The 27,878-nt window shown below is 44.8% G+C and overlaps 1 protein-coding gene across 1 annotated transcript in view; it reads left to right on the top strand.

Moving 5' to 3' along the window:
• The first annotated feature begins 326 nt into the window (after positions 1-326).
• Positions 327-27,878, top strand: part of CNTLN (centlein) — a 293,859-nt gene continuing 266,307 nt past the window's right edge. The window contains exons 1-3 of the mRNA XM_066604356.1: positions 327-405; positions 7,477-7,584; positions 16,568-16,656. Of these exons, the coding sequence (XP_066460453.1) occupies positions 7,498-7,584; positions 16,568-16,656 (176 nt within the window). The 5' untranslated portion in view covers positions 327-405; positions 7,477-7,497. The remainder of the gene's footprint in view (positions 406-7,476; positions 7,585-16,567; positions 16,657-27,878) is intronic.

Raw genomic sequence — 27,878 nt, 5'->3', positions numbered from 1 at the left:
GTGATCACTTAGTAGGATGGAAACCTCTTTATGCCTGGTTTGTAAGGGGTTAAACACTAAAGTCTATGTAGTTGCAGATGACCCCCAGAGCAGTGAGGGCTTCCATAGTGTAAGGACTGTGCCGGGCTGACGGTGGAGCAGCTCCCGTCCGCCGCCTTCCACCACAGCCTGACAACCGCCGGCGTGTAACCATAACAATGCGCTCTCAGCCAATCACAGCTCCCCGCTCTCACTGACTGAAGACGAGAGCCGAGCTGTGATTGGTGAAGAGAGAAGCGTCCTGGCTGCTGATTGGCTGTACGGAGGCGGGCTGGACGAGCGGGGAACTGGAGTCAGTGCTGACTGGAGCAGTGTCTTCCGGCTCGTGCTGACTACTGTGCCCGGTGTCCGCGGCTGCCCGGAGAGGTAACGGTGCCGTAGACTAGTAGAGCCTTGTCAGCGGAGGGGCGGGGACGGCTCCGCTCTCGCTGAGGTGTATGTGGGGTTTTGCTCAGGTTGTCGCCCTCAGTTTGTTTCTTAAAGGGGTTTCCACAGGGTAGGTGATAAGTGTCTGATGACTGAGGGCCACCTGCTGCAACCCAGAGATGATGATGATGATGATGAAGAAGAAGAAGGCACACCCCGATTCATCTTAATCTATTCAGTGTCAGCCTGCATGGCGGAGCATCGCTCCATTCACTTCTATGGGACTTGGGGGACTAGTCCAGCACATCGCTTGGAAGTCCCCATAGGGCTCATTCACAGGGGCGTATCAGCACTGCATATGCACTCACGGTTATGGATAATGCTCAGCCGCACACACTAGGGGGTCACAGGAGCCCCCACAACATTGTCACACTTCCATGGCCCCCCGGTCACCAGATGTATCCCCAATAAGACATGTATGGGACCGTCTGGGATGCCAACTTCCACAGCCTATGGGTTTGTACGACCTAGAGCAGGGGTGTCAAACTCATTTTCACCAGGGGCCACATCAGGTTTTTGGTGAACTTCAAAGGGCCGATTGTAAGACAGTACAGTAAGGGCTCGTTCACACCAGCGTATTTGCGTACATAATATGCAGAGAACAGAAGCCATTGATGTCAATGATTTCATTCACATGATGTATATTCTCACACAGCATGACCTATATTGTTTCAAACTACGCACCCCGATAGGCCATTGAAGTGAATGGGCCGCGCAAATACGTGGTGAATGCGCAGGAAGCCTATGTATTCAATGCATATTTGCGCACCATCTCAGTGGGCCCATCTGCGTTCTTTTCTGCGTGCCCAAATACGCAGGCATAAGCGATTTTCGATTGCGCAAATACGTAGCGTATTTGTGCGGCGGAAAGGCAATTACGCCCGTGTGAACGAGCCCTAATAGTGACCCCCATAGTGGTCGCAGTAGTAATAGTGACTCTGATAGTGGCCCCAGTAAAAATATTGACCCCCACAGTAGACCAGTTAGTAATAGCGACCCCCACAGTGGCCCCAGTAGTAATAGCGACCCCTACAGTAATATTACTCCCTCCCAGCAGCAATATTACCCACTCCCAGCAACAATATTAACCCCCCCACACAGCAACATTAACCCCCACCAGCAATATTAACCCCTCCCCCTGCACCAATATTAACCCCCTCCCAGCAACAGTATTAACCCCCACCCACCCAGCAGCAATATTAACACCCCCCCCCCCTCCTCCCCTTCCCAACCCGGCAGCAATATTAACCCCCTGCCAGCAACAATATTAACCCCCTCCCAGCAGCAATATTAACCCCCACCAGCAATATTACCACCCCACCCGACCCCCGCAGCAATATTAACCCCCTGCCAGCAACAATATTCACCCCCACCAGCAATATTACCACCCCACCCGACCCCCGCAGCAATATTAACCCCCTGCCAGCAACAATTTAACCCCCACCCCCCAACACACCAGCAATATTAACTCCCTCAGCCCCGGCAGCAATCAGCATTATTAACCTTCTCCCAGCAACAACAATATTAACCCTCACCCCCCAGCAGCAATATTAACTTCCCCCTTCCCCAGCCATGTGCTTACCTCCTCCTTGCTGTCAGCACCGTTCCTCCTCGGATCGTGCTGAGCCCGGGTGGCATATGAACTTTTCCCACAAGACTTCTGCACTATTGAGCAATTCCAGCAACCTGATTGGTTGTTTGGTTCTCTGGGTTGGCTGATTCCCCAATCAGATTGCTGGAATTGCTGACAAGTGTAGAAGTCTTGTGGAAAAAGTTCATATGCGTCCGGGTGTGCACTGACATCAGTGAGCAGCACGGCACGCTTCCTCCCTGAGTCCTCTCCTGCGGAACTGAAGAGCAGGGGACTCGGGGGAGAAGGGATCAGCGCTGTCAGTGTAATTACCAGCGGGGAGCTGCGGCGCCCCAGCTGGTAATCACTACAGTGGTGAGCGGCCGTCGGCACGCCGCGGGCCACATAACACAAGGCAGCGGGCCGGATTCGGCCCGCGGGCCTTGTGTTTGACACATGTGACCTAGAGGCTCAGTTACAGCAAATGTGGAGGATACCATACGGAACCTGTAAACCTCCATGCCCGCCCGTATGAAATCTTGTATCCAAACTAGAGATGGTACAACAGGGTACTAGAGCCTCCATGCCCACCTGTATCACATCTCGTATCCAAACTAGAGGCGGTTCAACAGGGTACTTGAGCCTCCATGTCTGCCTGTTTCACATCATGTATCCAAGCTAGAGGCGGTACAACAGGGTACTAGAGCCTCCATGTCTGCCTGTTTCACATCATGTATCCAAGCTAGAGGCGGTACAACAGGGTACTAGAGCCTCCATGCCCGCCTGTATCACATCTCGTATCCAAACTAGAGGCGATTCAACAGGGTACTTGAGCCTCTATGCCGGCCCGTATCACATCTTGTATCCAAGCTAGAGGCGGTACAACAGGGTACTAGAGCATCCATGCCAGCCTGTATCACATCTTTTATCCAAACTGGAGGCGATACAAAAGGGTACTAGAGCCCCCATCTTTCCCTGTATTACATCTTGTATCCAAGCTAGAGGCGGTACAACAGGGTACTAGAGCCTCCATGTCTGCCTGTTTCACATCATGTATCCAAGCTAGAGGCGGTACAACAGGGTACTAGAGCCTCCATGCCCACCTGTATCACATCTCGTATCCAAACTAGAGGCGGTTCAACAGGGTACTAGAGCCTCTATGCCCACCTGTATCACATCTTTTATCCAAGCTAGAGGCAGTAAAACAGGGTACTAGAGGCAACATGCCTGCTCGTATCACATCTGGTATCCAAACTAGAGATGGTACAACAGGGTACTAGAGCCTCCATGTCTGCCTGTTTCACATCATGTATCCAAGCTAGAGGCGGTACAACAGGGTACTAGCGACTCCATGCCCCCGTATCACATCTTGTATCAAAGCTAGAGGCAGTACAACAGGGTGCAGAGGCTCCATGCCCGCCAGTATCACATCTGGTATCCAAACTAGATGTGGTACACATGGAAACTAGAGCCTCCATGTCTGCCCGTATCACATCTTGTATCCAAGCTAGAGGTTGTACTATGGTGTACTAGAGCCTCCATGTGTGCCCGTATCACATCTTCTATCCAAGCTAGAGGTGGTACAACAGGGTACTAGAGCCTCTATGTCTGCCTGTATCACATCTTGTATACAAGCTAGAGGAGGTACAACAGGGTACTAGAGCCTTCATGCCTCCCTTATCACATCTTCTATCCAAGCTAGAGGTGGTACAACAGGGTACTAGAGCCTCCATGTCTGCCTGTATCACATCTTGTATACAAGCTAGAGGCGGTACAACAGGGTTCTAGAGCCTCCATGCCCCTCGTATCACGTCTTGCATCCAAGCTAGAGGCGGTACAACAGGGTACTAGAGCCTCCATGCTGTCCGTATCACATCTTATATCCAAGTCAGAGGTGGTACAACAGGGTACTAGAGCCTCCATGCCTGCCCGTATCAGGTCTTGTATCCAAGCTAGAGGCGGTATAACAGGATACTAGAGCCTCCATGCGCCTCGTATCACGTCTTGTATCCAAGCTAGAGGCAGTACAATAGGGTTCTAGAGTCACTCCATGCCCGTCCGTATAACATCTTGTATCCCACCTAGATGCGGCTCAACAGAGTACTAGAGTCTCCAAAAATTGTCATTTTTTTCACATTCTCAACTGCAACATGGGAAAAAAAACTACAAATTTTTTGATAAGATGTGTATTTCCATCTGTTCACCTCTGGAAGCTCATTTGAAAAACTTTAGAGTTTTTTTTTTTTTTTTTTTAACCATTTAGGAGACGTACAAATTTAAATATATTAGTTGTCAAAATTTTGAGGAACACTTTGGTTTTCTACACCAAGCCAAGATTGCAAAGGCTCATAGCTGTCAGAATGATAGCTACCCCCACAAATGACCTCATGAGTATTTTGACCCCACATTTTTTTTTTGCAAAAATGATTAGAAATACATTTCATTTTTTCTCACAAATATGTCACTTTCATGATGGGGGAGACAGACGCCAAATTTTATTGCACGGGTTCTTCATTGTAGTTATAGGACACATGACTAGGCCTATAATGGAAGGATCACCCATTGGCTTTCAGGACACAACTGAATAAATTCCAGACCCCGTTGCTCACTTGTGCAAAAAAAAAAAATTGACCCCCTTCCCCCCTGTTTGCATTCCCTAAATCTTAGATAAAAGTAATAATGTAAACTGTGTGGTATGTCTCAAAACAGGGGTAATTACACAGTCCTGGTTGAGATGGGCACGTGGGGCAATAAAACCGGGCATCCGTCCTCCCATGCTTCCTGCAAACCCGACACTTTCTTAGAGTGGATTTCTTGACCTCAGTGGCAGGGATGGGGTCTAGAAATTGGCGCTCTGTGAACCTTCCCATCTTGCTGAGCTGCGGCGGTCTCACACAGAAGGCACTCAACAAGTTTCTGGGACTGCAGGAAGCTGAACGCTCCAAGGGACTTCCTGTAAATTCCGTAGGCGTTACAGGTAGCGATGTGTACGAAGTAGACCGCTATCATTTTACCATGGGATAATGGCGATAATGTGACCGGGGCCTCCGCTCACTGCTGCAGACTCTTGGCTATCCTTGTTAGCAGGGAGCAAGGACATTTTAAATTTCCAGGGCCTTTCCCGGCTTCTGCGCATGTGTCCACTATTTTGCTGGTGGGCAAATGTGCAAAAGCCGGGGAAGGTCTGTGTAGGATGATTGCATTGGTGGAAAAATCCGGAGGCCTCCGGTAAGATGTTTCATCTCTCCTCACCGATCGCATTGGTGAGGCAAGATGAAACATAAATGTTTATGTACGTGATCGCCGTTATCCAGTCACTGCTCCAGGCTAGAAGACTTTTAATTTCCTGGCCCTCCCCGGTTTCTGCATATGCGTCCGCCATTTTGCCTGGTATATAATGTGGTGTTTCCTGTATTAATTACAGCAATGTACAGCAGATGTGACCCGGCATACGTTTGTCGTATAATTTACCTCCGTTTCTGTTATAATTATATGAAAATGTGCGCACCTTTATAGTGAAAGGGGGCCGTAACGGAGCAGGAAAACAGAACCCCTGACCCAGATGTGACAGCAGCCTAAGTCATGTATAAAGTCACCTATTTTGGCATGCTAATAGAAAAGATGAATAAATATATATCCCTTATTCTTCATTTTTTTATTTTATTTTTTATGTATAAAATGTTCAGCCATACAATACTTACATGAATTTAAATGCGTTTTTCCATTTTTTTTCTTATTTAAATACTACGTAGACCCGCCTCAGCACATTAGAGCAGTAGTGCGAATACATGTTTCTAGGATCCTCTTCATCGGCTCAACAGAAGGGTTCTACGACTCAGTACGCTTGTCTAGTTATCTCTTCACTCTGGGCAGTATAAACTGTTTTGACTCTTTTGTGTCAACTTGGATTTCCATGCGTGTGCGAGCCGCGGGGAGTTTGTATGGATAGAAGTCTTGAGTTTTTGCAGGTCTTTTTATAATACATCTTGGAAGTCAAAGTTCATTCGTGTGCCAAGAGTTATCTAATTTGTATGTCAAGTTTTATGTACCGCTTACACGGGACAACAGTCGTCTAAACAGCTGCATGAGTGCTGACGTCACCGCTAAGGTCGTTGGCGCTCGTGCAGAGTGTTTAGACAGGCAGAGTTCACCGCTGGATCGCAGGTTTCGCACTCAGCGCTACACCTTCTATGTGAAGCACTCGGGGCGGAGCCTTTATACGGAACAAAAAGCCCGCGATCCAGCTGAAAGTCAGCTGGATAGTGAATGAATGGTAAATAATGTTTTTGCACTTATACTGGATGAATATCACTTAAATTCAGTCATTTGAAAAAATTTTGAGCGATAATCGTCCTCTGTAAATGGTCCTTTCTTTTGGAAAAATTGCCATAGTGGACAGTTTTGGGCACCGATACTCAAGAAGGAGATATGAGTGTTTGAGCAGGTACAAAGGCAGGCAACTAAAATAATAAATGGAATGGGCGGAGTACTATACCCAGAGAGGTTATCAAAATTGTTTTTTTTTTTAGTTTAGGAAAAATACAGCTGATGGGCGACCTAACAGCCATGTATAAATATATCGGGGGACAATACAGAGATCTCCCTCACAATACAGAGATCTCCCCCATCATCTGTTTATACCCAGGACTGTGACTGTAACAAGGGGGCGCCCTCTACGTCTATAGGAAAGCAGGTTTCTACACCGACATAGAAGGGGTTCTTTACTGTAAGAGCAGTGAGACTATGGAACTCTCTGCCTGAGGACGTGGTGATGGCTAATTCGATAAAAGAGTTCAAGAGGGGCCTGTGTCTTTTTTTGGCTTTACAGTCTATGTTGTCAGACTATAGTCTGCCGCTAACCATTGTAAAAGATTGATCAATCGCATTTTTTCTCAAATGATGGTCAACCTAAATTATCAAAATTGGACATTTTTGGGAATCCTTAATCACATTTATATATATTTTTAGAGCATAATGTATATGCATAGTGCATATTCTAAGTTATGGTGCTGTTGGGGGATGTGACAGGGAGCCTGGTGGTATATTTTTTATTCTCACACGCTCCTGCAATCCAGCGGTGTCCTCCTCTGAAGTTTGAGCGAGGCGTGAGAATCTGACTTTTTTCAGACTTTAAAGGGGGAGCCCACTGGATTGCGGAGCGGGTGAGGATAAAAAAAATCTATCACCCTCCTCCCTAGTTTGTGGGGATGTGGCAGGGTCACTTTAAGAAGCCACAGTACATTTTGTGCGGCCACATAAAAAATGCACCAAAACACATAAATAAAATAGAATATTTTTTTGTTAAGGTATTGTTAAGTATTTTTGGTCTAAAAGTCTTTTCAGATCAGACATATTTACCAAAAACCTCAATCTTAACATATGTATATTTTCAGCTATTCAACTACTTGCTGCAGGCCTTCATCCTTCTTATGTCTATGCAGGTGCATCTAAAGTAAAAAGAAATGGCCGCAAAGCCGAATGCTGAAGAGCACACACTACAACTTGAGGAAGAAGTGAGCCACCTAACAGAAGAACTGTCCCAATGCCAGGTAACTTGTGCAAAATACTAGTTAATGCACGTTGATATTTCCACACCATTAACTTTAATGGCATATTGGTGGGTCTAATTAATGAGACCCTAAAGGTCCATTTAAACACAACGATTATCGCTCAAAAGCCATCTTTTGAGTGATAATCAGTTGATGTAAATGTGCCCATCTTTCACTTTACTGCCGAATGATGAATTTCAGTTCGGCAAGAAATCCATCATGAGCAGAACAGCTGATAAGAAGGACCGCACGCTGTGTTCTGCCCGGGGAGCGCTGATTACATTGTCTCAGCTGTCGGCCCCGTGGCAGAACAAAGGGAATTTATTCAGAGAACCACTACTAATTGGTACCGAGTAGTAGTTTATGCAAAATGATGGCTCAATGTAAATGCACCATAAGCTATCACAAGAATGGGGGCCACAGAAGCTAAGAGTTGGGCTCACACTTTCCATTTTAGTCTTTGTCATTATGAATTTGTTAATTATTGGAACCTTCTAGTAAGTAAGGTCTTCCATTCATTTACGCTGTACCCAACAAGACTGAATTCATCAAGAGATTGATCAGAATGATATTTCAGAGCAGTGATGTTGATAGTGATACAAAGTTACGGACTATTAAGAACGACGGCAGCCGTCTCGGGCTGCTGACTGATCGGCCAAGTCTTATAAACCTTGTCACTTTTATTTTCTGCCTCATTTCCATTGTAGCGTTGGAACAGTGGATGCAAGGTGCTACGTATAGTAGGGGAACAATTCCTGCTTTTTCAGTACATTTTGAGCAGCCGCAGTACTTTTGTAGCACGCGTGAGTACTGTTTAACCTGCGCAACAAAGGAACAATGACTCTTCTCTTGACAATGTCCTATTTTTTTTTTATTTTGCGTATATCTGCTTTCTTAACCCGAACCATTGAGTAAACAGGTAGCTGCCATAAACGATTACAAAGAACGCCTTTTCTTCTGCTATAATCAGAATGTGCACGAAGACGTCTGTGATCTCAATCTTCCAAACTTTCTTTAAACTGCCAGAGCCTGAATAACAATCCAGTCTCAGTGGTACGGCTGCGTGCCTAAGCGTCCCTCTTTTGTCAGTTTCCATTCCACAGTAACTCCTTCTTTAGCTGCATCCATTATTAATGGGAACAACACAAAGGGAAATTCTTTAAATGGAAATGATGAAAGGGAAATGTTCTCTCATTTATTATAATTCAATATGATGATGCGCCTTGTGGATGAACTGCTAGAGCCGCTGGTAGCGGGTGACATTCACAGCCGCTGCTCTAGTTTATCTAATAGAGTGAGTTTTATCTGCAAACTGTCTTGTGTTTATTTCTGTATGCTGATAAGACATATTCTTTTGCAAATAATGTCATTCAGGAAAAGACTTGTGAAACGATTTTTTAGTCTAGTGGATGGCGAAGTAGTGGAAAATGAAATTCTTGAAAAAAAAAAGAAAAAAAATTAACCTCAAGTAATCATACGATGTTCTTCTTTCTTTTTTTTTTTTATAATTCACAATTTCTGAGAAAAGCATCCAGATTCTATATTTTCTTAATACGCCTCGATGTTGAGTAAAGTACACATACTGTATAACACTGACTTTAGTATTGGGGAGTTTGTAAACTTAACCATGTAGTGTACCCGTGGAGTGTGAGCTTGGTGTTAGTTTTGTAACTATTGAAAAGCATAGTCGTTGACCGCCCTTTTTTTTATACTTGTGGATCCTGCATATGTCAGGTCATATTTTTGGCTTATGCCTTGTCGTGTGAAAGGAGCCAGTCGTACGTTTTAAAGCGACCCTCCTATTTTGGCCATACAAAGATGGCAGCGCTGCTTCTTTGACTACGTGATGCACAGTGTACATTAGTATGCATCCGTAGTCTAATGCCCCCTTTACATGGGACGACGGTCGACACGAGCTGGTGACGTCACCGCTAGTTGTTAGCACTAGTGAAAAGCATTTAGACTTGAAGATCAGTGCTGAGTATCGCTCACTTCTCACTCAGCTCTTCACATTCTATGAGTGTTTAGACACAGCGAGAACTGAGCGAACCAGCGATGATTTTTATGCTGGTTTTAAGTGAGCGACAAACTAAAAGTAAACAATGGCTTTCCATTTGGATGTAACAATTTTGAGCCATAATCGTCTCGTGTAAATGGCCCTTCAGACACTGTATGGTGATCTGAGTGGTCACATGGGAACCGCTGGCCAATCAAAGCAGCGTGTCTTTGACCAACGAAGCACACTAACACACTGTGTATAGGAAGTCAGAGAAGTAGTGCGGCCATCTTTGTGATTTTTCAAGTCGTTAAAGTCGTGTTTGCACAGTGCAGTTTTTGTTGCATTCTTTTTAGATTGGCTGCACTATAGAGAGGTACAGGCCTTTCCTTTAACTCCCTTTTAGGATGCACCCCTGACTGGTTTAAAGAAAAATAAAACTTCAGACGTTCCTGTATGAATCTGGTCTGAGGCTGGTGTCACTATTGACATAAAGGCAGTAATTTTTGGTGTTTTGTCATTTTAACTCTTCACCCGCACGCAGATCCGCACCCCATAGGGATGCATTGACCACCCGCGGATGGTCAATAAAAGTGAATTTAAAAAATCATGGCACATGAAAAAAAATGGATATGCTCCATTTTAGTGCGGGTCTCCCGCTGGGACGGCTCCCGCAGGCTTCTATTGAAGACCCGCACCTGAATTACACTCACCTGCGCCGGGCGATGCAGATTTTCCTTCCTTCGCGGCCGGATCTTCTTTCTTCGGCCCGGCGGATGTGCCCGGCGCATGCGCGCGGCACATCCGCCGGGCCGAAGAAAGAAGATCCGGCCAAGACGGAGAGAAGATCAAGCCGCGAAGAAGGGAAGATCTGGAGCGTGCGGAAAGGTGAGTAATTGTTATTTTAATGCCTCATGTCCGCGGGGCAGGAGGGACCCGCTACGGATTCTCCATGCAGAATCCGTAGCGGGCCTGATTTTCCCCGTGGACATGAGGCCTAAGGTTGGGTTACATGGAACCGCATGGAAATTCTGCGAGATTTCCGCAACTGAAGTCCCACTGGGAGGAGAGAGTCTGCAACGGAAACAGCTATAAAATTGACATGCCACGTCTTTGAATTCCATGCGGCATGTCAGTTTCAGCGTGGCTTGGCCGCAGCGTGTGGATGGGATTTTTGCAAATCTCGTCTACTTTGCTGCGGAATTTTCATGCAGAAAGTCGGCACAGAAATTTCACGGCTATACCACCTACGGCTGGGTTCACATGAGGCGCAATTGCCAGCGGTTTGTCATCACGCTGCGGAATGCATGCCTCCAGACCCACACCATTTGGTACAGGTTTTGAAGCTGGTTTCATCGTGAATTCTTAGGTGGAATTCACCCCCCTTTCTGAAAGTGGGCGAGAGCAGAAACAGCGTTACAATTGAAATGTCGTGGATTTGAATTCCGCACCACAAGGAAGTTTCCACACGAGTTTTGTGCAGGTTATTTCGCAGCATGCTGCTACTGTAAATGCAGCTCAATTTCCGTGCTGAGGGTCCGCACGGAAATTCCACCCTGTGTGAACCCAGTCTAATATTTTCCTCAGGATTGTGCTCAAAAATAGTCTCTGTGTGTTACTCATAAGTTTTGATCTGTGAGATTCTGTGTGCATAATGCCACACTTGATTGCTGGGTGAAGGGTCAGAAGTGTTGTGTCCTTCTGCTTTTTTCCCCCACTCTTCTGGGAGGGTCTGTGGTTAGTGTAATACACACTATGCGACTCATTTCTGAAAGTTTTATGACAATTTCTGCAGTAAAATAAGTTGCAAAATTTGTGACTTTTTAGCTATCTCTGCTGGCCCTGCCACCTTTTTTGAAAAGTGGGCAGGGATTGTCGAGACGTGGCATGACCGGTATTATTGTATCTTGTCACCATTGGAAGCTAGGGGTTTGACAGCCCTTACATGGAGGAACGCCCCTGTCACGCCCCTAGCTTCCGATTGGCTGTATTGTTGGCCGACTGGGAGGATACTTTGACTGGGCTCGCTGCCCAAGTGCAGTGAAGACATCAGGCCGCTCACCTGCGCTGACTACTTGGCCTCAGGAACTGCAAGTGGCGTATGTCTCACAGCCGATGGGCGAAGTGCTGCGCTGCTTCTGCTTGGTTTGTAATTAGCTGTGGTCTTGTGGTCCTCTCCTCGCTTGCCAAAGTGCCATGTGCTGCGGGCGTCCGTCTCGTCAAACTCCTCCGCCCCTTGCTTGGCAAAGTGCGCTGCTCCTCCACTGAGCACACTCTGCACCCGCGGCGGTCAGCTGCCCTGCCACAACGTGCGGGTGCCGGGTAGCAGTTGCCCAGGGGAGATGGAAGGTGAACGCCTGCTTTGGGGACAGTGATAGTAGCAGCGTCTGTATTGATTTTTGGCTGGGCTGCAGGGTTTGGGTTTGTTTTCCTGTTAAGCTTAGATTATTACCTCTAAATGGTTCCTTGTTACAGCTGTAACATGGAAGCATTTAAAGCTCATAATGTAAGCCTAGCAGAAAAACGAACCCTAACTCTAACCCTCCGGGCCAGGCAAAAATCACTATAGACACTGCTATGACCTTCAGGAATTCAACCAATCGGGAGCTAGGGGTATTACAGGGGTGTTCCTCCATGCAAGCCCAATCAAACCCCCAGCTTCCGGTGGTGACAAGGTACAATAGTACCAGCATGAGCACCCCAGATTTCCAGATGTATGTATCATTTACGCCAGAAATTAAGTAAATGTACGCCGGACCTGGCATATATTTCTTAGAAGGTGCACAGAGCTGCCAGGATGCGCTAAATACATGAAGAGGTGCATAGTAAGCAAAGATGATCAGAAGCAAAAGGCTGAGTACTTGTGACCGTCCATTGCGGCTGTCGGTGGGGATCCCTAGCTGTCATCATCTACAGTAACCTCTCACTACATGTAAGACATTTTTGGAAATAGCCGGTACCATTTTAACATAATTTTGATGTTTTACTGCTAAGCATATACAGCATCGTTGGCGCTGTATAAAGTTTGTATCTTTCGCCGTATTACATGTTGTATTAAATACATCCCTACATTTATGCTCTTTGGTCAGCACAGCGGGCGCAGCAAATGTTCTCCTTCTAATCTGCTGCTGGTAAACTTCTAGCATGCAGACCTGCGCTCTGATCAGCAGGCGTGAAACAAGTATGCTCGGCAATCCTTAGGTAGGCTGCAGATTGATTCCTCGCAGGCCTGGACAGCTGGAAAACCTGCTTCCTGTGCCAATTTCAGACGGGATATGAAGCTTTCTTTCAAAAGATGTTGTTTGGCTCTTGTAACCATTCAGGGAGCAATTTTAGCGTCTCTATTAATTGTGCCAAGATGTTTGAAAAGCTGTTTAATAATTAAGCGAAATAAATACTTGCATGCCAGAGCTACTAAAGATGCCCATTCACAGCCAGCTTAGTGTATTGACTTGTAAAAAAAGCATTTAACTTACTTTTGATTAAGATAGCTGAAATTGCTTCATTTACAGTGGGAGCACATACTTGAAGATGTCTGGCTGCAGAAAAAAAAAACATTGTAACAATGGACTGGAAAGATTTAAGGAAAAAAAAGCACAAATTCCTCAAGGCCTTAATTAAATATTGTTGTTTTATCAGAAATTTTGCATAGATCCCATTTCCAACTAATTATTGACATTTTTTTCTCATATAAGAATACTTTTTTTTTCTACACCGAATTATAAATTCTTTCAGTCTGTGTGGCGTTTTGGGAGCTTCGTAGAGTAATCTCTGCCATCGGAGTTCCCTCATAGCTCATCTAATCAAAGCTACAATGACTCAATTCTGGTGGGAGGAACGACTGCAGAATGAGTATAATGTCACCAATATTTGTCTGCCTGCGGTAACGAACCCCGTGTAAAGAATACACAATTGATTTAGCTTTGTTGTGCTCTTAAAATGAAGCAACGTCTTGGAGTCGCTTCCAGAAAAAGTTTCAAAATTTGATAATTGCAACTTCAGTAATATATTATTATATTAGCAATAATTTGAGCCAATTTGTTACCACAATGCAGTGCTCCCCCGACTCTCATACTCAATACCAATCTTTGGCTGAAGCACATTTGGTCTCACGTCGCCCATTACATGTACTGTCTTTGACACCCACCCACCATTGCCTCCATTTGCAGTGATGGCATGAACGACTAAACTGGACTGCTATGGAATGGAACCCGGTTGTTTTCAGTGATGAATCCAGGTTTAGTTTGGACACTCACGAAGACCGTGTTCATGTCTGGAGACTTAGGGGTGAGTGCCCCAATATTACCTTTGCAGTGGAGCGGCACACTGCCCCCTGCTGGTGTGATGGTCTGGGGGACCACTGCATTGGAGAGTCGGTCACCCCTAGTAGTAGTACGAGGGACAATGACAACTCAGCGATATGTTCAGGACATCCTGCAGCCCCATGTGTTCCTCTCATGGCGGCTTCCAGCAGGATGATGCTCGGCCGCACACACAAGGGAGTTACAGGAATGTCCCTACAACATTCTCACACTTCCGTGGCTACCTGGTCGCCAGATTTATTACCAGTGGAACATGTATGGGACCATCTGGGACGCCAACTTCAACAGCCTACGAGTTTGCATGATCTAGAGGCTCAGTCACATCAAAAGTGCAGCGATATGCTGCAAGATATCATATGGAACATGTATGCCTCAATGCCTGCCCGTATCACAACTTGTATCCAAGCTAGAGGCGGTGCAACAGGGTACTAGAGCCTCCATGCCTGCCCGTATCACATCTTGTATCCAAGCTATAGGTGGTACAACAGGATACTAGAGCCTCCATGCCCGCCCGTAACACATTTTCTATCCAAGCTAGAGGTGATACAACAGGATACTAGAGCCTCCATGCCCCACCCCCACCGGTATCACATCTAGCATCCAAGCTAGAGGTGGTACATCAGGGTACTAGAGCCTCCATGCCCACCGGTATCCCTTCTTGTATCCAAGCTAGAGGTGGTACAACAGGGTTCTACAGCTTCCATGCCCACCCATATCACATCTTGTATCCAAGCTAGAGGCGGTACAACCAATCTAGAGGCGTGTAAAATAGAACATGCTGTGTTTTTTTATTTTCCGCTTGCGTATTATGCAATTCCGACATACTAATGTGATCCGAACTGCGTAAGGCAATGCAATTAATTGCCTGCGAGCTACCACGTATCACACGGGCGGACAGAGCTGCGGAATCCCCAATTCCTGTTCGTGTGAGACCAGCCTTAATATTCAGTATATTCTTGTATAAAAGGTAATCTGGAATTTGAATACATTTCCACTAATGCTGACTCCCCAGCCCTGCTAATATATGTGATACAGCTTGCTGATGGACCAGAAGCATATGCAGCATCCTGCCGCTTTTCACCCACTGATGCATACAGCACCACATCCCTCAAAATCCCATTGCATACAATCTGTTATATGTACATGGTGTGAACAAGGCCTCAGTAAGATTGCTGTGTTTAAATTCAGTTATGTTTAAGTTTTGACTTTCATTCTTTTGAAGATTCAGAAGTGACTTTAGTTTGAATGCCTTGCTGTATTTAGGTACTGTATTTTCCGGACTATAAGATGCACCCCAGTTTTAGACAACAGAAAATGGGAAAATATATTTAATACTAATTTAAATGTATCTGGGGGTCTAACAAAGTGGGGGGCTACCATCATTAATTTTGGTGTTCTAGTATAGAAAAGGGGGCTAATAGTGAATAGCTCCTATTAAATCTAGTGTATACATTCAAGCAATGGCATAAGTTCATATAGTACACATACACAGCTCTGCAGCATTCACATAGTCCTGCTGCATGAGCGCACACACAGCTCTGCTGCATGGACACGCACACAGCTGCAGCTGGCATATTAAGCACTGATTTTTATTTTTTTTTAACACTAAATCCCCACAAGTGTAGTAATACATGATCACCCCACCCCCTGTAGCTGCTTCCTGGTCACGTAGTTAGGACAGCATTAAACGTTCTGCTACAACTGCAAGACCTGTGATCTTTGCTTTTGCCTGTCCCTGTGTGTAATGAAGAGGACCTGCACCTGGGAGGAGATATGTGAGTGATTTCCCAAGTTATCTGCTGGAGGGGACTGCTGCTGCCCAGCACTCATCAGGCAGGGAGAGGGAGGTCTGTGAAGTTGCTGTATGTAAGGCTGCAGAGTTCTTCTGATGATCAGGCAGCCTGTTATATCGCCGCACTGCCGGATCATTAAGGTAGCGGTCAGGGGTCTCTGGATCTATCAGAGCCCCCTGCCTCTGGAATATAAGGTGCCAGTACTTTTTAGCATGATTTTATCTTGCTGTAAACTTGCTCTCGGAGCTTATTCACACGGGATGAGACCCTTGTTCGAGTTTTGTGTGTTACAGGACGCATAGAACTCGCACGAATATGAAATTCATTCTTTTAAATGAACTTATTCATGTGAGCGATTTTTGGCAAAAAAATTTGCAGAACATTCCATCTTCAGGCATCCCCTCGGAACACATTGCCGATCATTTTTAGTTGGACCTTAAAGGACCTCACATGGCACTTGCATGCTATGCTGTATGATGTGCGTGTCTTTTAAAGTGCCACTGAAAACAATGGTCAAGGTGATCCTTGTGACGCACGTGAAACACTATTTCACAGGAGTAATGTAAAGCGTTTTCGAATGGAAAACTCCTCGCATCAGCATAAAAACCACAGGTTGGCAAGCGCGGTATCTGGCCAAGTTCCTCGGCCTGATAGCGGTCTCACCCGTGTGAATTTAGCCTCATAGCCATGATCCTAGTACCGTATTTTTCTGACTACCAAATGGAGGTGATGTGAGACTCCAGTATGCAGGAGAGTCTAATGTAGAAAAGTGAATGCTATGATTGGCTTACAGCACAATCCTTCAATTTGTGCCATAGTATTGAGTAATTTTTTCTCCTCTTCTAATTTACTTATGCTTTCCTCTTTTGAAGGCTGACAAAGAGTTTGTATGGTCACTGTGGAAGCGCCTTCAAGTATCCAATCCAGATTTAACGCAAGCTATTGCATTGGTTGTTGACAGGTGAGTTTGTGACCTTTTGCAAGCTGTTTCAGCTTTTAATGGGAATGTTAAGTGAATGCATTTCTCCCATTGTTATTCATTAAGAAGCCTAAAAATATTGATACATGTGCCTCTGTCATTTGGAAGCCTGTTTAAATAGAAAACATAGTTAAAGAGGCCCTATCGTGAGAATTTATATATCCATTGTAATCATGTTTTATTCAAATCTTCCTAAAATAAATACTTTTTAAAGTGCATTGTTAAAAATTTTCAAGAAAAGACCCCATATCTCCATGCAAGCTGCCAGATACTGATCGGTAACTACTATAGTGTTACTGATTGGTATCCTCAGGCAGTGGTGGTTTTAGGGAAAGCTGCGAGATCTTGTCGTGTGAAATACTTCTCTAGTAACTGAGACCGCATCATGGAAAATGGTAGGTTGAGAAGGGTGTTGTCTCATACTGCCCTTAGATGCCTATGTAGAGAGATGGAAAGGAGGAAGCTGCTGTAGGAGCGAGAGGATTATCATGCAAATCACTTATTACATGAGTAGCACATGATTATGGTACAGTGTGAACACATGCAGCAAAGATCAATCAGCAAATAATTGCTGATGGGATCTTTCATGTAGACCATAAAATTGTCGTCAGTCTGCCACTGCATCCTCACGTTTAACAGGCAATTGCTCTTCTATGAACGATTGCCTGTTTACTGGGAATGGAGTCTGGTGGGCTGGAATGATCCCCCGCCCAGTCCACCACCATTCACTGAGCAATGATCCTGTACAAAAGCACAGGAGTGAACGTGGGACAGCTGTCAAGTGCTTCAGTACAAGAACATGGCTGCTGCTGCTGCTGATAGTGATTTACTGTGTCATAGCTACTGAAATAACCTCTCCACTGTTCAGTACTGCTGTTTAATGTCCTCTATTATGCTGTCACTTGTGTGTTTGTGCTACAGAGACATAAAGAAGCTATTCTGCTTTACAAAATACTTAAAGGGGTTGTCCAGGATTAGAAAAGCATGACAGTGTTTTGTTTTTTTTTCAAACACAGCGACACCTTTGTCCATAGGGTTGTGTGTGGTATTACAGCTCAGCTCTATTGAAGTGCTGAATAAGAGCTGAGATGCAATAGCAGACACAACCCACAGACAAAGGTGGCACTGTGTTTGGAAGAAAGAAGACATGTGTTTTTAACCCTGGACAATCCCTTTAACCTCTTCGCGACAGCCAATATGCATTTTTATTGGGCTCACTAATGGACTTTAAACTTGCACATACATCATTTTAAGGTGATGGCCTGGCTGACTACTGATTGCCAGACTCCTGCTCTAATCCTCAGAAACCTCAGATCTTGGCAGCTGAAACCTTTACATGCCACAATCCGTAGCAACTGAAGCATGTAAACGGATGACAGTGATAAAGGGCTCCTTCTATCACCAATTGTCATCTCACAGTGCAATTGCAAGGTACCAATGGGTTTCCATGGCAGCCGGAAGCCTGCCAAAAAATTCCATGTCTGCCATGTAACGCAGCATATTAGGCCCCACCTCTTGTAGAATCTAATAAGCTGCTATCTTAGGCTTAGCAGAATGCCCAACATCAGTAATACAGTACTATCCTAGAAATTGAACAATCGCATCTTCAAGTCCCCTTGAGGAACTACAAAACCGCCTCAAAAAACATTCAGTAAAGTTTATTTAAAGGAAAAAAGAAAACTAGTATACAAACAAATATACATTTCTTGTCTGTGTCATTGGGGGACAGAGCTTGGACCATACCTATAGCTACTGCCACTAGGAGGTGACACTAAGCAAAAAGTATTAGCTTCTCCTACCAGCTATACCCCTCCTGCAGGCATCAAGCTAATCAGTTTACCGATCTTCAGTTTTTTTTACTCTTTATTACCGGTCTTGTTACTCCAGGAATACAGGGTTGGCAATAGTCTTTCCTTGGTACCCCGGCATGACTTGCTGTGCAGGATCATCTCCTGGTCCTGGTTTGCTGTCAGGAAAAAGGGGATGGTTGACACCGTTACCCACTGACTTGTGCTATTATAAGGACCTTTTAGAAGCTTAGGCGGATTACTACTCTAGTGTCCCAATTGGTTTCTACATTTCTAGTGGGTGGGCTCACAGGCTCTCTTCAAACTATCAGGATGCCCCTGCAGGGAGGAGGTGCTTCCTAGGTGAATCTTTGAATCACTGCTCTTGGTGCTCTTTTCCTGTGCTTTCATTGGTTCCATGCTTCTTAGGCCTAAAGCCTGCTCTCGGGTCCTTTTTTTTCCTGGATCCTTTTTCTCTTTTCTTCTGATCTGAGCATCCTCTCTTTCCTTGACTAGAAAACGTGGTACCTCTCATGGCATTTCTTTTCACAGAGGACTAGGACCACCAGCGCAGGCTGTAAGCTCTGCCTGACGGCTAGTTTTTAACTTGTGCCTTTTCTGCAGCGTCCATAGCAGCAAGCGAATTAGACCCTGGCACCATGTCTGATCACAGGGCAGAATGCTCCAAACAGGCTGCAGCCAGAATCGTACCAAATTTTCACATGGGCATACTAAATCGCTCTGTGCTGATTGCCTCCCATCGAGACATGCTCCCAGCGATCTGCCTACTGGACCCCTTCCAGCTACAGCTTCACCAACCTCTGAACTTGGATTGGCATTGGTAGACCCTCTAGTGTGATGCTTCGCAAAACACACTACTCTGGTGGAGGCCTCTTCTGTTGCAGACACCCACGATAAGAAACTAGAATCGCTGGCCAAAACATCTTTTGAGGCAGTAGGTTTGGCCTTATGACCTCTCTGTGCTTCTATCTCGGTCAGCAGGGCTACTTCTGAGTGAGCCAAGCAATTGTGCTTTGGCATTCTCTACGGTTCTTCCCAGGAAGAACTTACAGATATTGTGCAACAAATCGGTCATGCAGGCAAGTACCTCTGTGAGGCCTCCCTGGATGTGGCCAGACTAATGGCTTGGGCTTCAGCGGTTCCACAGGAACACAAAGGACCTTGTGGCTGACATCCTGAGTCACTGTTGCAGCATCTAAAAGGTCCTTAACTGGGCTCCCCTTTCGTAGGTTCCCGCCTTTTCAGCGCTTATAGAGTCAGAGCTACCACCTACTTTAGAACAGCTCTATCAGAAAGAGGTCTTAGAAGAGGTGCTCTCGATTTTGTTCCCTTTGGTGCTCCAGTCCATGTACTGTGGATACCAAGAAAACCACTCAGGATCATAGGAAGAATCCTTCCTTTAGACACCGACCCTCCTGTTGTCCCCATCCACAGGCTCTCAAGACTTCCTCCCAAAAATCCTCTGCATTAAGGGCGGCTCCATACCCCAGCCACTTGGGGTGGAGGGGGACGGGGACTTTACAGCTTCTTAGATATCTGATTTTTGCACGTCTCTGTCGTCTGGCTTCAGTAGATCATCTCTTCAGAGTATGCAATAGATGGGTCACCTGCCCTTCGGACCATTTCTTCAGGTCTAGCATCTGACGTCTTCTTCATGGATCAATGATTTGGATCAAGCAATATGCCAGCTACTTGCTCTTTTGCAGATCGATTCACACTTCTTTATTCAAACCTTTTCATTGTTTCCAAGTAGTACGTGTCCATTTGCCCTGACTTGAAAACACTCAATCAATATGTGAAAGCCTGGCATTTCCGCATGGAGTCCCTGAAGTTGGTCATCACATCCATGGAACAAGGCAAATTCCTGGAGTCCATCAACATCAAGGATGCATACCTCAATGTGCCCATCTTCAGAGCGCATCAGTGTTTTTTGAGCTTCACACTTCGGTAGGAACATTGCCATTTTTCACTCCCCCTTTCGGGGTTGCCACAGCTCTGCAGGTGTTCACAGAAGTCCTGGCAGCAATGATGGCTCTTCTACAATCCAGTCGGATTATCACTATCCCCTATCTTGGCGACATCCTAGTGAAGAGACCTTCCCACTCCGCCACTCTGAAGAGTCTCCTCATCACCCCCAAAACACCCTCTATTGTTATTGTTTTGGGTGGATTATCAACTTCTTCAAGTCCTTCTCAGCGTCTGGAATTTTTGGGCCTGATCGTCGACATGGTAAGTTCAGCTGTTTTGCTATCATCGTAAAAACTTCTAAATACCTTAGACACAGGTGAACTCCTTATAATTTCAAACTTTGATCCCCATTCGACATTGTATGAAAGTCCTAGGGGTTAATGGTCTCTTTGTTCGAAGTGATTGCATTCAGACAATTTTCTTGCCCAACCTCTCCAGTGGACAATCTCTCTAGATGGGAAAAACCCGCACATCTGCTGGATCTGAGAATCCAACTTCCCTGGACCCTTTGTGACTTCAGCAACTACTGTCTGGAATCCCTCCAGTTCAGCAAGGACTATTCTTCCTGACATTACCAATGGTTGGTGCTGACCACAGACGCCAGTCTCCTCGAATGGGGAGGGACGTTACGCAAGCTCACAGCGCAGGGAAAGTGGACAGTACAGGATTTGTCGCTCCCAATAAATGTGTTAGAACTTCGGCCCATACTATTGCCGCTCTATTACTTTGGACAACAGCTGTCTGGGTTCCCAGTTTGTGTTAAAACGGACAACACAACGTGTCATGTACATAAATCATCTAGGTGGAACACTCAGCTCAGCAGTCATGAAAGAAACCGAAAAAAAATCCTAGCCTGGGTGGAAATGCACCTCTCAGCTATCTCCGTGGTCCACATATCAGGTGTGGTCATCTGGATAGCAGACTTTCTAAGCAGAGAGAAAGTAGACCAGGGATATCTTTCAAGACCTGTGCCACAGATGGGGTCTCCCAGGCGTCGACATGATGACATCCTGAATCAATTGCATGATTCTAACCTTCGTGTCCAGGTCAAAGGTTCCTCAAGCACGGGCGGTGGACGCTCTTGTAATTTACGTTCTCCTACATATTTTTCCTATTCCTGCTCATTCCTCACCTTCTCAAGAAGATCAAACCGGAAGGTCTTCCAGTGGTACTCGTGCCTCCAAACTGGCCTAAATGCGCATGGTATGCGGACCTAGACAACCTACTAGTCCACTCTCTGTGGCGCCTTCCACTTCAAGACGATATTCTCTTGCAGGGACTCCTCTTCCACTCGACTTTAGCCACACTTAGTTTAATTGCGTGGCGGTTGAAGCCCCTTTCGTTAGGGATCAGGGTTTTACTGAACCTGTCATTCAGACTGTGATAAAAGGTAGAAAATGCTCCTACTCTTGGGTTTACCACCGGGTGTGGAGAGCTTTCTTCCTCTGGTGCAAACAGTATGTTTTTCATCCCCATCTCTTTCCAACTACTTTCTTTTCTCCAATCAGGTCTAGACATGGGCCTTCACTGTAGTACACGAGGATAAGGTGGTTCTTAGTCCTGTGCCCCCCTTCTTACCAAAGGTGGTGTTGTCATTCCACATCAATTAGGTCATTGTACTACCATGCTTCTGCCCTGCAGACTCTCATTTGAGTGCAAGCGCTCTCCATAAGCTTGATTTGGTTCATGCTCTGAGAACCTATTTGGCTCAAGCTTCCATTTTCAGGCACTCTGTTTTCCTTTTCGTGATTCTGGATGGTTCTAGAAAAGGCCTTGTGGTCTCCAAGATAATAATTTAATGCTGGATCAGGTTAGACATGGTAGAGGCATACAGTACAAAGGGCAGAGATCTGCTCTTCCAGGTTACTGCACATTCGACTCAGGCTGTGGGCTCTTCTTGGGCAGCGCGTAATGGCGCTCTTCAGATCTGCATAGTAGCCACATGGACCTCTTTACATACTTTCACAAAATTTTACAAGGTTCACACTTTTTCATTCTCTGATGCCTCTCTCGGTCGGTGCCTTTTGCAGACGCCCATATAACTGAACGCATATCTTTTTACATATTTTTCCCACCCTCGGGGACTGCTCTAGAACGTCCCACAGTCCAAGCTGTATCCCCCAATGACACGGATACAATTGTAGATTTTTGTACTTTGAATAAAATCTTTTTCTCGTCTCATTCATTGGGGGAGACACTTCACCTGCCCATCTTTTTTCTATTTTGAGAATTGTTTGATATTTCCCTCCATGTTGGACTGTTTTCTTGGAGTTATGCATGGTTCTCCACTGTGTTACAGTTTAATTGTTAATGTTTTATACTTTATGCTTATTGTTGTACGTTTCCATATTCTACTCCTACCGCTTGGATACAAATGGATTAGCTTGGTGTCTGCAGGAGGGCTATAGCTAGTAGGAGGAGCTAACACTTTTTCTGCCTACTATCGCCTCTTAGTGGCAGTAGCTATACCTACGGTCCAAGCTGTGCCTTTCAATGAACGAGGCAAGGAAAAAATTTAACGGTAAAATACAAAACTCACCCCCCCTCAAAAAAACATTTTTAAATGCAAGAAATACCCCCAAAAGTCTAAAATAAGCAAGACTTAATAGATATTTCGACATTCACAACTACCCAGACAATGAACATTTTTGTTATTTACCATGCATGGTGAACGCCGTAAAGATAATTTTGAATGTAGCGCCCGAATTGTTTGTTTGCCTCCCAAAAAAATGAAATAAAAGCAATCCAAAAGTCACATGATCCTCAAACTAGTACCAATTAAAACTACAACTCTTCCTGCAATAAAAAGGTCCTCACAGTGCTCCGATGTCAGAAACCTAAAAATACTGTGGATCTTAGAATGTGGCTTTGCAGATTTAATTGTTTTTATTGTCTAAAAGTAGTTAAAAAAATGTAAAAAATAGAGATGCTCGTTTAGAGCAATTACTCGATCGAGCATCGCTTCTTTTCAAGTAACTGCCTAATCGGGTGAAAAGATTCGGGGGGTGCCGGCGGGGGGGGGGGGGGGGGGGGGGAGAGAAAGAGAGCTTCCCCCTGTTTTCCCCCTTGCTACTCCCTGGTCCACCCGCCGCCCTCCGAATCTTTTCGCCCGAGTAGGTAGTTACTTGATAAAACTGATGCTCGTTCGAGTAATTGCCCTAAACGAGCACATTGGCTCATCTCTAGTAAAAAATCTTTATAGTCTTGATATCGCAGTAATCATGCTGATCAAGATAGTTATGTTAATTTCATCAAATGGTAAATGCTGTAAAAATGAAAAAAAATTGAAATTTTCCACAGATGGGGTCTCATCTCCTCACCCCCACCCCATCAAAATATATATAATATATTAGAAGTTATGCAACACTTTATATGTACTCCAGAGTGGTGTTATTAAAAAATACAACTCGTCACAAAAAAAACAAGCAATCATACGGCTCTATTACTGAGTTGTAGCTCTTGCAATCATTCAATGAAAATGGCTTGGTCCTTAGGGCAAAAAATAAGCTTGTCACTAATGGGTTAAAGAACCCAATTTTAATAGTCTGGGGGAAAGAAGAGAAATGTGATCAAACCCTTTAAATATGTTCGAAAGAGGTATAAATAAGGTTCAGGAGGGAAATGTATTTTTTTTATTAGTAAGCTAAACACATGAAAAAATCTGAGATTAGTTGGGGGGGAACATCAGAAGCAACGTCAGGAAATAATATTTTACTGCAAGAGTAGTAGAAGCTTGGAACAAACTTCTAGTAGACGTGGTTGTAAAATCAACAGTGAATGAATGCAAGCATGCCTGGGATAAGCATAGATCTATCGTAAGAGAGAAAAGTAAAAAGGAAATAGTAGATACTAGATGGCCCATGCGGCCTTTTGTCTACTGTCCGTTTTCTATGTGTGCAGTGTACAAGAACATCATAGCAGCTAGTCTACACCCACTAGTTCATGGAAGACTGAGAATCAGAGACGCAGTCTGCAGAGGGGAAAGCTGGTGATAAATGCAGGATGCAAGTAATATAATAGCCATTTTTAGTGTTCTTACTCATGTGCACACACTTATTCTGAAGAGTTGGGTGAAAGTGTGGGTATGGTTTAATTTACAGATTCGGCTTTGCTGCACCTGTAATGTAGAACACGATGCAACAGTTCCTGGACACAATATAAGCTTGTTTTTGGAAAGGTGAAGAACATTTATTCTTCCCCTGATGTATGAGAAGTTTGCCAAGTTTTCTACCTCTTTTGTTTGGAACAAGAGGACAGATATTGATATCTCCATTAAGAGTATTGCTGCCAGGAACATTTCCACACAAGCTCTCTTTGGCCAGTTGTGTTTCGGTCATTTAGAATTGAAGCAATTTTATCAGCACACAGCCTTCTGGCAACTTCCAGTAGAGTTCAGTGAGCAGCTGCTAAAATATGTTAGTTTGTGACTTGCTTGAATATTTAGTACAGGGAGAAAACCAGTTCCAGTATAGCCTTCCTGCGAATAGTTAGATTGAATATTCAGAAATAAATAGCAAAACAAGGAACGTCTTTGCTGTGCAAATGAGTGGAAGCCTTGGGGACACTTGAAAACCTCCAGGTATTTCTATCAAGCCATTGTAACAGTCTTATAATGTACTTTCCAACTACTTGATATACTATTGATCTTTGTAATATGCAAACAGGGTCACTTGTTTTCTTTGTTGCTTTGTGATTGTATCATAGAAATAGGTAGAGGGAAGAGCTAACGTAAATCCACCTGGACTGTTCTCCTGCACAGGAGGCTTTTCTAGAAGTACTCAGCTCAGCCCTTATTCGTTTTTTATCCTAATTTGAGAAATCTATGACAGTGTGAAATCTGCATTCATTTAGAGTCATCTGCATACTCCTAACTTGGAAGGAAAACTTCTGCATACTTGTGAACTTATTCTGCTTTTATACATTTCATAAATTCTCTATATTATATCTTTCAAGAAAAGATCCAAATCTCTTTTTTTTTCTGCAAAAATCCAGTTGTCTCGTGGAATCTTTTCAACAATTGCTGATTTAAAGGAGTATTCTGAGCACGGATTAAGCCATATTTGCTAGAACTGTCTGATAGGTGGTGGTCTCGCCTCTGGTAGTCTTTAATGTATTGGGAAAGCTGGCCATGCATGTGCGCGGCTCTGTTCGCGCGCCAGTATATTGCATCAATATTTGTAAACCAAATCCTGGAATCTAGGAGAAAATATTGAATGTTTTTCTCTGCGTAGATTCTACTTTTGGTTTCAGCTTACAAATACTAACATGAAAATGGTTTAAGAGTGAAGATCGCTGGCGCAGAGCTTGTGATTGTCTGAACTGTTTGGACTATTACAGACATTTATCCTCAGTCGTGTGGCATTTAAAGGGGTTTTCTGGATACCAGACAACTAATTTTCAATTGCACTGCCTTAAAGAGCAGGGTGTTTTCGTCCAATGACCTAATTGAATGGCTGTGATTGGTTAACGCAGCGCCGGCTTTCATTGGCTGATGCCGCGCTGAGTTAGCCAATCAGAGCATTAGCTTTCTGGAGGCAGGGTATTCAAGCCCCACATCCAGAAAGCAATGCTCTTTCGGCGTAGTGGAGAAAGCGACAGCCTGCAGCAGCACCGCGGGAGATGAGTATTGATTTTTTTTTTCTACAGCGTATTCCCAGCGTATAAGTCGACAGTTGGGGGTCGTCTTATACGCCGGAAAATACGGTAGGTCTATTTTTAAAAGCCTTTTATCACTGATATTTTCTCCCTTTTTCTTATTTTATTCTGTATAATGTGTACAAAAATTGGTTTGCCATTTTGTTTCGGATGTTTAATTATATAATTTGTATAATCTCAGATTACTAGGGAGATATAGTGACTGTTTAGGTTGGCAGTGGGTGGTTTTCTTATATATATGTATTGGGCACCATATACTCTGTAAAAGAGAAGGTAGAAACAGTTAAAAACCACTCCTGTCTTCTCCTTCGGATCCTCGGCTTTGACAGCTGAGAACCCGACCTGCTCTACTTGATTGCAGGAGATTTAATCTCGCATTGTATATTTTCAATCAGCTAGAAATAAAGGGTCCTTTATGACTTAAAATAAACTGATATATACTTACACCTTCAATGAGCGGCTGCAGCGTCACGTTCTTGAGCTCCTGGCATCATGGCGCCAATGGCAGGAGAATGAGCAGTGACTGCTGCAGTCAGGAGATCTCCTCTGACATCATCTGTCACAAAGCACTAAGGCTGCATTCACACAGGGTGGATTTGCCGCGGTTCTGCCGCAGCAGATCCGCCCGCGGCCGCTAATCTCGGGATTAGCCAGCCATGTGGACGAGTTTTTTCAGAAACCTTGTCCACACGGGACAGCTAATCCGCAGCGGTAAATCCGGCTGAAATCGCGGCTGCGGCAGCCGCGGTTTCCAGAGATTGAGCATGTCTGTTTACTTTCGTTTTTTTGTTTATTTATGTAATGGTCCCGCTCTCCTCTATGGGAGAGCCGGCCGCAACGGAAAAGCATGCGGCCGAGCCGCTTCAAAGCCGCGGCGGTTCTCCCGGCGGAAATCTCGCGGTTTTTGCTGCGGCCAAACCGCGAGATTTCTGACGGGAATCCGCCGTGTGTGAACCCTGCCTTAATATTGGTGGCCACGGGGGGACGGTGTGGTGAAAGTATATGTCCGTTTTGTTGAGTGCCCCGGTAACGGGGCAATCCATTTTATATATTGCACAAACGTCAAATGAGTGAAATTTTTTACGTTGTGACAGATCGTATTCCTCTGACATTATTGGCACACTGTACTGTATACTGGAAAGCTAATTAACTTTTTATTGTACAGTGATTTAGCTTAATTTTTTATAAAACCCGAAAGGTGGGTTGATTCAGTTAAGGGTGTTTTCAAGGTTTAAACTATTGATGACCTATCCTCAGGATTGTTCATCAATAGCAGGTCATTGGGAGTCTGACATCCAGTAATCCCGGCAATTATAATTAACTATTTGTTACAGCTGCTGTGCTAGTGCATGGAGCCGCTGTGTGCTGGGCTCTTTTTCAAGTGAATGGGAATTGTGCCTGCAGTACCCTTACAGGCAGCTGCAGAGTGGATGGAGCTGTGTAGTTGCTGCACACAGCCACTCCAAACATTAACACAGCAGCTCTGGCAATGGACTGATTACCAGAGGTGTTGGACCCCTACTGTACTATTGATGACCTATTCTGAGGATAGCTAACCAGTAGTTTCAATTCCTCACTTTCACCTTTTTGGACTCCTTATTAAACCATTGTTTTTATTTCTTTTCCAACCCCATTGTTGTTATATAAATTGTATGATAGTGTGTTTCCAGTGAGACCGAGGAAGAGGCGTGTTTGTCTCGAAACGTTTTGCGTTTATATAAAAAAAGGTGTGCCTGCCTTAGAACGCTGTGCGTATTATTTGCTGGCTTCCAT

The sequence above is a fragment of the Eleutherodactylus coqui genome, chromosome 5, assembly GCF_035609145.1.
Source record: "Eleutherodactylus coqui strain aEleCoq1 chromosome 5, aEleCoq1.hap1, whole genome shotgun sequence".
Taxonomy (NCBI): domain Eukaryota; kingdom Metazoa; phylum Chordata; class Amphibia; order Anura; family Eleutherodactylidae; genus Eleutherodactylus; species Eleutherodactylus coqui.
This window is presented reverse-complemented; position numbering and strand designations above follow the sequence as displayed.